The 13,955-nt window shown below is 43.3% G+C and overlaps 1 protein-coding gene across 2 annotated transcripts in view; it reads left to right on the top strand.

Annotated features, from left to right (window-relative positions):
- Positions 1 to 13,955, top strand: part of ppp2r5eb (protein phosphatase 2, regulatory subunit B', epsilon isoform b) — a 72,581-nt gene that overhangs the window by 8,867 nt on the left and 49,759 nt on the right. For both annotated transcript variants that reach the window (XM_070879477.1, XM_070879478.1), the window contains exons 2-4: positions 2,329 to 2,430; positions 6,433 to 6,525; positions 9,222 to 9,352. In XM_070879477.1, coding sequence (XP_070735578.1) covers positions 2,329 to 2,430; positions 6,433 to 6,525; positions 9,222 to 9,352 — 326 coding nt within the window. The remainder of the gene's footprint in view (positions 1 to 2,328; positions 2,431 to 6,432; positions 6,526 to 9,221; positions 9,353 to 13,955) is intronic.

Below are 13,955 nucleotides of genomic sequence, written 5' to 3'. Positions count from 1 at the left end.
CCCTCCCTCTTCTTCCTTCCCCCCCTCCCTCCCTCTTCTTCCTTCCCCCCCTCCCTCCCTCCTTCCCTCCCTCCCTCTTCCTCCTTCCCCCGCTCCCTCCCTCTTCCTCCTTCCCCCGCTCCCTCCCTCTTCCTCCTTCCCCCGCTCCCTCCCTCTTCCTCCTTCCCCCGCTCCCTCCCTCTTCCTCCTTCCCCCTCTCCCTCCCTCTTCCTCCTTCCCCCGCTCCCTCCCTCTTCCTCCTTCCCCCGCTCCCTCCCTCTTCTCCTTCCCCGCTCCCTCCCTCTTCTCCTTCCCCCCCCTCCCTCCCTCTTCTTCCTTCCCCCCTCCCTCCCTCCCTCTTCTTCCTTCCCCCCCTCCCTCCCTCTTCTTCCTTCCCCCCCTCCCTCCCTCTTCTTCCTTCCCCCCCTCCCTCCCTCTTCTTCCTTCCCCCCCTCCCTCCCTCTTCTTCCTTCCCCCCTCCCTCCCTCTTCTTCCTTCCCCCCTCCCTCCCTCCCTCCCTCCCTCTTCTTCCTTCCCCCCCTCCCTCCCTCTTCTTCCTTCCCCCCCTCCCTCCCTCTTCTTCCTTCCCCCCTCCCTCCCTCTTCTTCCTTCCCCCTCCCTCCTCCCTCTTCTTCCTTCCCCCCTCCCTCCCTCTTCTTCCTTCCCCCCCTCCCTCCCTCTTCTTCCTTCCCCCCCTCCCTCCCTCTTCTTCCTTCCCCCCCTCCCTCCCTCTTCTTCCTTCCCCCCCTCCCTCCCTCTTCTTCCTTCCCCCCTCCCTCCCTCTTCTTCCTTCCCCCTCCTCCCTCCCTCCCTCCCTCTTCCTCCTTCCCCCGCTCCCTCCCTCCCTCCCTCTTCCTCCTTCCCCCGCTCCCTCCCTCTTCTCCTTCCCCCGTCCCTCCTTCCCCTCCTCTTCTCCTTCCCCCGCTCCCTCCCTCTTCTCCTTCCCCCGCTCCCTCCCTCTTCTCCTTCCCCCGCTCCCTCCCTCTTCTCCTTCCCCCGCTCCCTCCCTCTTCTTCCTTCCCCCGCTCCCTCCCTCTTCTTCCTTCCCCCCCTCCCTCCCTCCCTCCCTCTTCTTCCTTCTCCCGCTCCCTCCCTCCCTCCCTCCCTCTTCTTCCTTCCCCCCGCTCCCTCCCTCCCTCCCTCTTCTTCCTTCCCCCCCTCCCTCCCTCCCTCCCTCCCTCCCTCTTCTTCCTTCCCCCCTCCCTCTTCTTCCTTCCCCCCTCCCTCTTCTTCCTTCCCCCCTCCCTCTTCTTCCTTCCCCCCTCCCTCTTCTTCCTTCCCCCCCTCCCTCCCTCCCTCCCTCTTCTTCCTTCCCCCCCTCCCTCCCTCTTCTCTCCCCCCCTTCCCTCCCTCTTCTCTCCCCCCCCCCTCTTCTCCCCATCCCCCTTGTCTCTAGTGCTGCAGTAGGTGAGTAGAAATAATTTTTTATTGTGATTTTTAATTAATTTTTAATTTTTTTATTTATTTGGATTGGTTTATTTATTGATTTATTTATCACTTATTATTGATGATGGCTCTTTATTTGTAAAAGTGAAGTGTTTAATGTTTGAAACCCTCCCCCCCCCCCATATCTCGTTCCCTACGCCTGATTTCCAAGTGTAGACAAGGTTTTTCTGAGCGTACAAAAATCTACACTTCATTCTAAGTTAGTTTGGAGTAAGTTTTCACTGCTTAAACTTGCAAAACAGGCGTAAGTGGCCATACACGCCCCCTATTGGAAAAAAAAAATCTATTCTAAAATGAAACTATTCTAACTCACTAGAACTGGAGCAAACTAAAGGCCGAGAATTGCAATTTATAAGATACTCCATTCTAAACTAGTTGCTCCAAAAAAATAGGAGCAACTCAGGCCGAAACTTGACCCAATTATGTTGAGCATGAAATCCTTATGCTGAGCAGTCAATGTGTTTGTATGCATTAATGTATAATATGTCTACCTGGTTATTTTTATCTGTACTGACACTTCAGTACAAGAAATGAAAGAAAATTGATTAGATATAGGTGATCAGAGATATTTGGTCAACAATCTTGAAGTCAATCTTCAGAAAATGCTGAATATCAAAATAATGGTTAATGCTTGATGTTCAGAGTATCTCATCTGCTACATACATTATTCTCAACAGTTGGACTGTTGAATTGTTTCTGTGATCTTGAAGGCAACATTTATTTTTCTAGTACTTAATATATGGAACTTTGTTGAATGGCAGAGAAGCATAAAGATAGCTGCAATCTTTTGAGCTGTAAACACAATACGTTTTTCGTTGGCGCATAAATCTCAATTAAAGTTTGTTGGGAGGGGGTTGAGAGGAGAGAATTCAACATATAATTTAGTACTCTATTTTGTTATAGGTTTCTTTCAATATATTTAGGACTCTTCCACCTTCGGATTCTTCAGAGTTTGATCCAGAAGAAGATGAACCAACGTTGGAAGCATCCTGGCCTCATTTGCAGGTAAACTCTGGTTAATATAGCTGGTTGATATTGTTTAGTTATTATATGTGCAGTTTGGCCATCACTGTAGTACTCTGCATTTCAAATGCGATGTTAATGGATAGAATTTAGGTTTCAGAACTCCTAAAATCTGGATCCATTAGATTTGAAATTTGAATGTAATCCTTTCCACTAGAACAAACTTATTAAGGATTGCACAAACTGGCAATCAGCATTAAACATCTTTTTAAAAATGGTTTCGTGTGATGTTAATCATACTGATATTTATTGTCCATCCCGAGCTGCTCTGAGGGCACTAAGAGTTAACTATACATTGTGGTACTGAGGATCATACATAGGCCAGACCAGGAATGGGTGGCAGGCCTCTTCCCAAAAGGATATGTGTAAACTAGTTGGGTTTCTTTGACAACCATAAAACTTTCATGGTTATTTTATCTGGTACTAGCCTACGTTACTGAATTCAGTTTCTTAACTTGCCATGGTGGAATTTAAACTTGCCACCTTTGGATTGCTAGTCCATTACCATCACCACTAGGTTACCATACCCCATAGACTTTCCATCCCCTTCAATTTTCAAAACATCTCTTAGGTAAACTATATTCATCCTCAAGTTTACCGCCACCTTTGATGCCCTAGTTCCTGTTAAAACAATTACTCTCTCTCACCCTGGCCGTTCCCCCGGAATGTAAAGATAAACCCCGGCTTCTGTTCTCCACTACTAACCGTCTTTTTAAATCCCTCTCCCCAGTCTCCACCCTCAACTCCGACAATAAGTGCAAGGAGCTCATGGACGACTTTGCCTCTTAAGATTGAGACCATCTGTTCGGCTGCCTCTGCCTTTTCCCTTCCTTCCCCTAGCCCACCGGGCCAAACTTTCTCTAAGGAAGCCCGCTTGCCCTAGCCCTGCCCTTAACTCTTTCTCCAGTTTCTCGCCCCATCTCCAACCTCCCTTTCCTCTCAAAAGCCCTTGAACATGTTGTCGCCTCCCAAATCCGTGCCCATCTTTCCCACAATTTCATGTTTGAATCCTTCTAATCCGGTTTCTGTGCCTGCCACAGTACCGAAACGGCTCTCATCAAAGTCACAAATGACATCTTTTGTGACTGTGACACAGGCAAATTATCCCTCCTCGTCCTGTTTGACTTGTCTGCAGCCTTTGACATGGTTGAGCACTCTATCCTTCTCCAATGCCTCTCCACCGTCGTCCAGCAGGGTGGGACTGCACTTGTCTGGTTCCATTCTTATCTATCGAAATCACCTGCAAAAGCTTCTCTTCCCACCCCCACATCGTTACCTCTGGTGTCCCCCAAGGATCTATCCTTGGCCCCTCCTATTTCTCATTACATGTTGCTCCTTGATGACATCATCCAGAAACAGTGTCAGTTTCCACATGTACACTGACGACACCCAGCTCTATCTCGCTACCACTTCTCTTGACCCCTCCACGGTCTCTAAATTGCCAGACTGCTTGTCCGACATCCAGTTCTGGATGAGCAGACACTTTCTCCAATTGAATATTGGGAAGACCGTAGGCATTGTTTTTGGTCCCCGTCACAAACTCCGTTCCCTAGACACTGACATCTTCCCTCTCCCCAACTCCTGTTTGAGGCTGAACCAGACTGTTCACAACCTTGGTATCATATTTAACTGTGAAATGAGCTTTCGACCACACCTCCGCAGCATAACTAAGACCGCCTATTTCCATCTCCGTAACATTGCCCATCTCCGCCCTTGCCTCAGCTCATCCGCTGCTGAAGTCTTCGTCCATACCTTTGTTATCTCTAGACTTGACAATTCCAACGCAATCCTGGCTGGCCTTCCACATTCTCTCTTGCGTAAACTTAGAGGTGATCCAAAATTCAGCTGCCTGTATCCGAGCTGGCACCTCGTCCTGTTCACCCATCACCCCTGTGCTTGCTGATCTACATTGGCTTCCGGTTAAGCGACGCCTCGATCTCAAAATTCTTATATTTTCAAATCCCCCCATGGCTTCGCCCCTCCATATCTTTGTAATCTCCTCCAACCCCACACTCCCCAAGATTTCTGCCCTCCTGAGCATCCCTGATTATAATCGCACAACAATTGGTGTCTGTGCCTTCTGTTGCCTAGGCCCCAAGCTCTCCAACTCCCTGCCTAAACCTTACCACCCCTCTACCTCTCTTTCCTCCTTCAAGATGCTCCTTAAATCCTACCTCTTTGACCAAGCTTTTGGTCACCTGTGCTAATTTCTACTTATGCGACTCAGTGTCAAATTTTTAGCGCATATTACTCCTGTGATGCACCTTGTAACTTTTCACTATGCTAAAGGTGCTATATAAATACACGTTGTTGTTGTAACATCCATTCAGGTGATCTGAACAATCACTTTTAATCACTTTTGATATAATTTCAATATTGTTTGCTCTTGCCACCAATATTAATTGAAGAAATTTGAAAGCATTAACTTTTTCTTCATCCTATAATCCATGTCTCCCAGAGAGAGTTTTATCTCGGGAATAGTTACTAAAACTGACCATCTTATAAAAATAAGAAATGTTTTGTTGTAAATTTCTCAGTTAATAATCACATTAGGTTGTGAACAACACAGACAGTCATAAAAGAAAAATTGTAACTGCAGCATTCCACTTTGCTAAAAAATTAGTAGTGATAAACTTTTGTTCAGAGGCATTACTTTTATGATAAAGTTCATTTTTTATGTGATTATATTATTATAATTTATATTCAAATTCTGATTGATTAATTCATCAAGTTGATCCTCACCACCTCCAAAGAACCTCAATTCTGGTCTGAAATTGATGGTAAGTATCTGCATTGCTTGTTGAGGCAGCCATATTAAAATGTGGACATTCAAGCACTAGTTTTCTGACCTCGTAAAAATAACCCATCAGTGGCATGAGAATGTCACTGTTCTCACAATATAATCTTTAAGTCCTTTGTGATCAGCTTCCTTGCATACGTCACATAGCTAGCCACACAAATGTCTGTCACACAAATGACAGAATATGTACTTTGGAAAATGTTGCTTGCAGAACTGAAAATACCTGCTTTTATATATTTTTTTTCCCTATCCTGAACCTGGGGAGACGCATGCTAAAATAAGCTTCCAATACTCTACCACACAGTAGCAAGCTACAGGGACAAGTACGATTAGGATGAAGTACGTTATGGTATTTGGAGGGAGAGTGTAGCCTGTGAAAGATAGACAGCCAGCATTGAATGCTGGAAATGGGGGAATGTTTAGCTATTTGGATTTTTGCGTGATTACTCTTGGGTGTTCAGGGAGATTAAATAGTGAGGTCCATAATGAAATAGAATATGGATTGTCTGTTGTTGGAGTGGTCTTCATGGGCCAAATGACCTTTTGCATTCTGTGCTTTCTAATGTTCTTGTTAAATGATCAAGCTTTGATTAAACCAGTTCACCTTAAATGGCTTGAATTTTCCATCATCAGATACTTGCTGTATGCAGATTGTGTTCCTGACTTGTTTTATCCAGATTGATTAGGATAGGCACATCATTCAGTGAGGGTAAATCACTGGTACAGTGGCCCTTCAAGAGTTTAGCTCACAGAAGCGTTGCAGGACTCGTATAGTTTATAAAAGCTGTGGCTACAGACTATTTCCTAGTTCCCTTTTCCCCACATCCTGAGCAATGTCCCACTGTTGCTCTGCCAGGAGGGAAAAGTGCTCTCTGCTCTAGAATTAATTGTCATTTTTTCAACATTCACATACAGATAGGAATTGTTAACATAACTTTGGCTTATGACCATTAATTTAATCTGTATCGCAATGTGATGCATCTTTCATTTTTGCGTATGTTTTTTTTTTACCCACGTTACCCAAGTTTTTTTTTGTTGGGGGGAGAAATTTGGAAATCAGCAAGAAGTGATTATTAAAAGCAGATCGATCCTTTCCAACTTGGCCTTTGTGCTGATCGTTTTCCATTTAGATGTGAATAAGTATTTTTATCTTTTGTAATTTGACTTTTTATTATCTGTTGCAGCTTGTATATGAATTCTTCATTCGATTTTTGGAGAGTCAAGAATTCCAACCCAGCATTGCCAAAAAATACGTAGATCAGAAATTTATATTGCAGGTGCGTAAAAGCTGTTCTTTTGTATATGCAAATAATGAATGGTGTATTGCCTTTACTTGTAACCAACTGTTCATGAAGCTTGAGGTATAGAGAGCAATTTAACAGTATCTTTATAAATTTGGATTTAGGTTATATGTTGAATACCCTTTGAACCCCTGTTTTTTGTAAACTTTTTCCATTGATGTGCTATTGATTTCTCTTGATTTACAGTGACAAGTACAAATGCTTTTATCAATAAATGTATACTCTGTACAGTGAGTCTGAATTGGTTAGAAGACTGCTATGATTCTTGATGAAATTGTGGTTCATCAATTTGACATTAACACTCTGTTTTTCCTGAATGTATCTGATCCATTCGAGTTTAATATTTTGTATTCAAAATTTATTACAACTTTCAAGTGCTCACACAAATTCTTAACATAATGCACTATTTATGTTTTTGGGTTGAACAATTTGGGATAAGATTGAAGGTAGCCGATGTAGAGGTTTCTAATTGTACGAAACTCTAATTAGATGACCTGTTTCTCTTTCCATCATTGCATGGAAAGAATTTATTCCAGAATTTTGGGCCCAAGTTTCCACATGATTTGCGCCTGCTTTTTAGGAGCAACTGGTGGAGAACTTAGAAATCGCAATTCTCCACATTTTTTTTTCTGCAGTTCTAGTCAGGTAGAATAGTTCTACTTTGGAACAGAATTTTTTCTTCAAAAGGGGGCGTGTCCGGCCACTGACGCCTGATTTCAAAGTTTCCACAGTGAAAACGTACTCCAACCTAACTTAGAATGGAGCAAGTGAAGATTTTTGTAGAACTGAAAAAACCTGTTCTACACATTAAAAAATCAGGCGCAGGTTACAAATTAGGCGTCCAGAACGAGGGGAGGGGAGGGGAAGGGAAGTCATTAAATTCTACAATAAATCCTTATTTATACTTCTACAAATATTATACAAATAAATCCAACCTGAATGAACATTTATAAGCAAAGAAAAGATTAAAGTTTTTCCCGCGGGGGGGGGGGGAGGAGGCGCCCGTTCTTCCTGCGGGGAGGGGGGGAGGAGGCGCCCGTTCTTCCCGCGTGGGGGGAGATTCCTCCATTCAAGGGACATTTCTTAAAGAAATTATTCCTTCAAAATTGGATTTCTATGCCTTGCCTTACTCACTTGGTTGCTTTTTGGGTTTCAAGAGTCATTTACAATCTATATTAACGACTTGGAAGAAGGGACCGAGTGTAACGTAGCCAAGTCTGCTGACGATACAAGGGATGGGAGGAAAAGCAATGTGTGAGGAGGACACAGAAAATCTGCAAAAGGACATAGACAGGCTAAAAGAGTGGGCATAAATTTGGCAGATGGAGTATAATGTTGGAAAGTGTGCACTTGGCAGAAAAAATCAGAGAAAGTTATTATTTAAATGGAGAAAGATTGCCAAGTGCTGCAGTACAGCGGGACCTGGGGGTACTTGTGCATGAAGCACAAGGTTAGTATGCAGGTACAGCAAGTGATCAGGAAGGCCAATGGAATCTTGGCCTTTATTGCAAAGGGATGGAGTATAAAAGCAGGGAAGTCTTGCTACAGTTATATAGAGTATTGGTGAGGCCACACCTGGAATACTGCGTGCAGTTTTGGTTTCCATATTTACGAAAGGATATACTTGCTTTGGAGGCAGTTCAGAGAAGGTTCACCTCGGTTGATTCCGGAGATGAGGGGGTTGACCTATGAGGAAAGATTGAGTAGGCTGGGCCTCTACTCATTGGAATTCAGAAGATTGAGAGGTGATCTTATCGAAACATATAAGATTATGAGGGGGCTTGACAAGGTGGATGCAGAGAGGATGTTTCCACTGATGGGGGAGAGTAGAACTAGGGGGCATAATCTTAGCATCAGGGGCCGCCTATTTAGAACTGAGATGAGGATAAATTTCTTCTGAGGAAATCTGTGGAATTCGCTGCCTCAGAGAACCGTGGAAGCTGGGACATTGAATAAATTTAAGACATTGATAGACAGTTTCTTAACCAATAAGGGAATAAGGGGTTCGGGGGAGCGGGCAGGGAAGTGGACCTGAGTCCATGATCGGATCAGCCAAGATCGTATAAAATGGCGGAGCAGGCTCGAGGGGCCGTATGGCCTACTAATGCTCCTATTTCTAATGTTCTTATAAGAGTTCTTTGCTGACCAGCCATTGATCTCTCGCCCAATGTGTCACTGCAGTGTCCAGGATCTGGTAATATCTACCTAAGCAAAACCTGAATGATGTAAAATGTTTGTTGCTACAGTGGTAATATTGATTTGAACAGCAGTGATGTCAGTATTTGTTTCACTGCATATTATAGGGGAATGCTATTTCTTGCATAATACAAATTTCTGTGCAAGCTACTGAATTGAAAATTAACCAAAATATTTTGATCAGTGAAATATTCTGCCAGTATAATTTTGAGCTTAGTTCCTTTTGCAACCTATATGTTTAACTGAATTAAAATTTCATTATTAAACTTCTGAACAAAATCACAATTATAAAATGGTTAATGGGAGTTAAGCATGTTTGCAGTTCTTACCAGGCCTTTGGTGTTGAACTTCTATGATATGGAATTGAACATATGGTGACATGCAAAAAAATTAAGAAGCCAAGCTCCATAGAGTTTTGTGATCTCGGCAAGAGCTTTACGGCAAAGTTGAAGTGTGATATTTTTTGTACTTTTCAGCTTTTGGAGCTGTTCAACAGTGAAGATCCCCGGGAACGAGACTACCTGAAGACTGTTTTGCACAGAATTTATGGAAAGTTTCTTGGACTTAGAGCATTTATCCGGAAGCAAATTAACAATATTTTTCTACAGTAAGTGTGTAGGGATTACCAGCTGTGTCAAAAGGTTGCTTCGAAACTAATTAAACATTATAGCGGGGTGGGGGTTTAAGGAGAGGAATATTGAGATGCTGCTTATCCCTTCAACACTAATTTAAGATCGCAGTGACCAGTGACAGACTTTTCCCCCGCCTAATTTAACTGCTTTATGCATAGCTCATAGTGGCTAGACGAAGGAATGCAATCTAGGATGCTTGCCATGAGGAAAATTGTGATGGGATATGGTTACAGAAGCTTTCAATAACTTAATGGACCAGCAACACTAAGGGAATTGGGACTGATTAAGACTGACCCTTGCCTTAATTGCGCCACTGCTTCTGCTTCTAGGGAGACAGATTGGGTCATTTTTGCAGATTAAATTGACCTCTTAAGTTTGAATAACTCTGTGCTGCCCTGAACCTTCTATAAAAGGTCTTCGGGGGAACTGGCATCTTCTTAGGTTTGCATAGACGCTATTTCCAATCTGGCCTGTAAGGGATGGGTTCCTTGAGCAGTATGTAACGGAATCAACTAGGAGGCAGGCTATCTTAGATCTGGTCCTGTGTAATGAGACAGGATTAATAAACAATCTCCTAGTAAAGGATCCCCTCGAAATGAGTGATCATAGCATGATTGAATTTCAAATTCAGATGAAGGACGAGAAAGTTGGATATCTAACCAGCGTACTAAGCTTAAATAAAGGAGACTATGAAGGTAAGAGGGCACAGTTGGGTAAAGTGGACTGAGAAAATAGATTAAAGTGTAGGACGGTTGATGAACAGTGGTGTACATTTAAGGAGATATTTCACAACTCTCAAGTAAAATATATTCCAGTGAAGAGCAAAGGGTGTAAGAGAAAACATGGCCATCCGTGGCTAACTAAAGAAATAAAGGAGAGTATCCAACTAAAAACAATGGCATACAAAGTGGCCAAAACTAGTGGGAGGACAGAAAACTGGGAAGCTTTTAAAAGCCAGCAAAGAACGACTAAAAAAAATGATTAAGAAAGGGAAGATAGACTATTAAAGTCAACTTGCACAAAATGTAAAAACAGATAGCTTCTATAGGTATATAAAAAGAAAGGGAGTGGCTAAAGTAAATGTTGGTCCCTTAGAGGACGAGACCGGGGAATTAGTAATGGGGAACAAGGAGATGGTAGAAACTCTGAACAAATATTTTGTGTCAGTCTTTATGGTAGAGAACACTAACAATATTCCAACAGTGGAAGTCAAGGGGCTATAGGGGGAGAGAAACTAATCACAATCACTAAGGACATGGTACCCAGTAAGATAATGGAACTAAAGGCAGATAAATCCCCTGGACCATCCTAGGGTCTTAAGAGAAGTAGCGGCAGGGATTGTAGATGCATTGGTTGTAATTTACCAAAATTCCCTGGATTCTGGGGAGGTCACGCAGATTGGAAAACTGCAAATGTAAACGCCCCTATTTTTTTTTTTTAAAAAAAGGAGGCAGACAAAAAGTAGGAAATATAGACCAGTTAACCTAACATCTGTGGTTGGGAAAATGTTGGAGTCCATTATTAAAGAAGCAGTAGCAGGATATCTGGAAAAGCAAAATTCAGTCAGGCAGAGTCAGCATGGAATTATGAAGAGGGAATCATGTTTGACAAATTTGCTGGAGTTCTTTGAGAATATAACAAACAGGGTGGATAAAGGGGAACCAGTGGATGTGATGTATTTGGACTTCCAGAAGGCATTTGACAAAGTGCCACATAAAAGGTTACTGCACAAGATAAAAGTTCATGGGGTTGGGGGTAATATATTAGCATGGATAGAGGATTGGCTAAATAACAGAGAACAGAGAGTTGGGATAAATGATTCATTCTCGGGTTGGTAACTAGTGAGGTGCCGCAGGGATCAGTGCTGGGACCCCAACTATTTACAATCTATATTAATGACTTGGAAGAAGGGACTGAGTGTAACGTAGCCAAGTTTGTTGACGATACAAAGATGGGAGGAAAAGCAATGTGTAAGGAGGACATACAGGTTAAGTGCTTGGGCAGAAATTTGCCAGATGGAGTATAATGTTGAAAAGTGTGAAGTCATGCACTTTGGCAGAAAAAAATCAAAGAGCAAGTTATTATTTAAATGGAGAAAGATTGCCAAGTGCCGCAGTACAGCGGGACCTGGGGGTATTTGTGCATGAAACACAAAAGAATAGTATGCAGGTATGGCAAGTGATCAGTAAGGCCAATAGTATCTTGGATGGAGTATAAAAGCAGGGAAGTCTTGCTACAACTATACAAGGTATTGGTGAGGCGACACCTGGAATACTGCATGCAGTTTTGGTTTCCATATTTACGAAAGGATATACTTGCTTTGGAGGCAGTTCAGAGAAGGTTCACTAAGTTGATTCCGGGGATGAGAAGGTTGACTTATAGAAACATAGAAACATAGAAAATAGGTGCAGGAGTAGGCCATTCAGCCCTTCTAGCCTGCACCGCCATTCAATTAGTTCATGGCTGAACATGCAACTTCAGTACCCCCTTCCTGCTTTCTCGCCATACCCCTTGATCCCCCGAGTAGTAAGGACTTCATCTAACTCCCTTTTGAATATATTTAGTGAATTGGCCTCAACTACTTTCTATGGTAGAGAATTCCACAGGTTCACCACTCTCTGGGTGAAGAAGTTTCTCCTCATCTCGGTCCTAAATGGCTTACCCCTTATCCTTAGACTGTGACCCCTGGTTCTGGACTTCCCCAACATTGGGAACATTCTTCCTGCATCTAACCTGTCTAAACCCGTCAGAATTTTAAATGTTTCTATGAGGTCCCCTCTCATTCTTCTGAACTCCAGTGAATACAAGCCCAGTTGATCCAGTCTTTCTTGATAGGTCAGTCCCGCCATCCCAGGAATCAGTCTGGTGAATCTTTGCTGCACTCCCTCAATAGCAAGAATGTCCTTCCTCAAGTTAGGAGACCAAAACTGTACACAATACTCCAGGTGTGGCCTCACCAAGGCCCTGTACAACTGTAGCAACACCTCCCTGCCCCTGTACTACAATCCCCTCGCTATGAAGGCCAACATGCCATTTGCTTTCTTAACCGCCTGCTGTACCTGCATGCCAACCTTCAATGACTGATGTACCATGACACCCAGGTCTCTTTGCACCTCCCCTTTTCCTAATCTGTCACCATTCAGATAATAGTCTGTCTCTCTGTTTTTACCACCAAAGTGGATAACCTCACATTTATCCACATTATACTTCATCTGCCATGCATTTGCCCACTCACCTAACCTATCCAAGTCACTCTGCAGCCTCATAGCATCCTCCTCGCAGCTCACACTGCCACCCAACTTAGTGTCATCCGCAAATTTGGAGATACTGCATTTAATCCCCTCGTCTAAATCATTAATGTACAATGTAAACAGCTGGGGCCCCAGCACAGAACCTTGCGGTACCCCACTAGTCACTGCCTGCCATTCTGAAAAGTACCCATTTACTCCTACTCTTTGCTTCCTGTCTGACAACCAGTTCTCAATCCACGTCAGCACACTACCCCCAATCCCATGTGCTTTAACTTTGCAAATTAATCTCTTGTGTGGGACCTTGTCGAAAGCCTTCTGAAAGTCCAAATATACTACATCAACTGGTTCTCCCTTGTCCACTTTACTGGAAACATCCTCAAAAAATTCCAGAAGATTTGTCAAGCATGATTTCCCTTTCACAAATCCATGCTGACTTGGACCTATCATGTCACCATTTTCCAAATGCACTGCTGTGACATCCTTAATAATTGATTCCATCATTTTACCCACTACTGAGGTCAGGCTGACCGGTCTATAATTCCCTGTTTTCTCTCTTCCTCCTTTTTTAAAAAGTGGGGTTACATTGGCTACCCTCCACTCCATAGGAACTGATCCAGAGTCTATGGAATGTTGGAAAATTACTGTCAATGCATCCACTATTTCCAAGGCCACCTCCTTAAGTACTCTGGGATGCAGTCCATCAGGCCCTGGGGATTTATCGGCCTTCAATCCCATCAATTTCCCCAACACAATTTCCCGACTAATAAGGATTTCCCTCAGTTCCTCCTCCTTACTAGACCCTCTGAACCCTTTTATATCCGGAAGGTTGTTGGTGTCCTCCTTAGTGAATACTGAACCAAAGTACTTGTTCAATTGGTCTGCCATTTCTTTGTTCCCCGTTATGACTTTCCCTGATTCTGACTGCAGGGGACCTACGTTTGTCTTTACTAACCTTTTTCTCTTTACATACCTATAGAAGCTTTTGCAATCCGCCTTAATGTTCCCTGCAAGCTTCTTCTCGTACTCCATTTTCCCTGCCCTAATCATACCCTTTGTCCTCCTCTGCTGAGTTCTAAATTTCTCCCAGTCCCTGGGTTCACTGCTATTTGTGGCCAATTTGTATGCCACTTCCTTGGCTTTAATACTATCCCTGATTTCCCTTGAAAGCCACGGTTGAGCCACCTTCCCTTTTTTATTTTTACGCCAGTCAGGAATGTACAATTGTTGTAGTTCATCCATGTGGTCTCTAAATGTTTGCCATTGCCCATCCACAGTCAACCCTTTAAGTATCATTCGCCAATCTATCCTAGCCAATTCACGCCTCATA

The sequence above is a fragment of the Pristiophorus japonicus genome, chromosome 4 (assembly GCF_044704955.1).
Source record: "Pristiophorus japonicus isolate sPriJap1 chromosome 4, sPriJap1.hap1, whole genome shotgun sequence".
In the NCBI taxonomy this organism is placed as follows: Eukaryota; Metazoa; Chordata; class Chondrichthyes; family Pristiophoridae; genus Pristiophorus; species Pristiophorus japonicus.
This window is presented reverse-complemented; position numbering and strand designations above follow the sequence as displayed.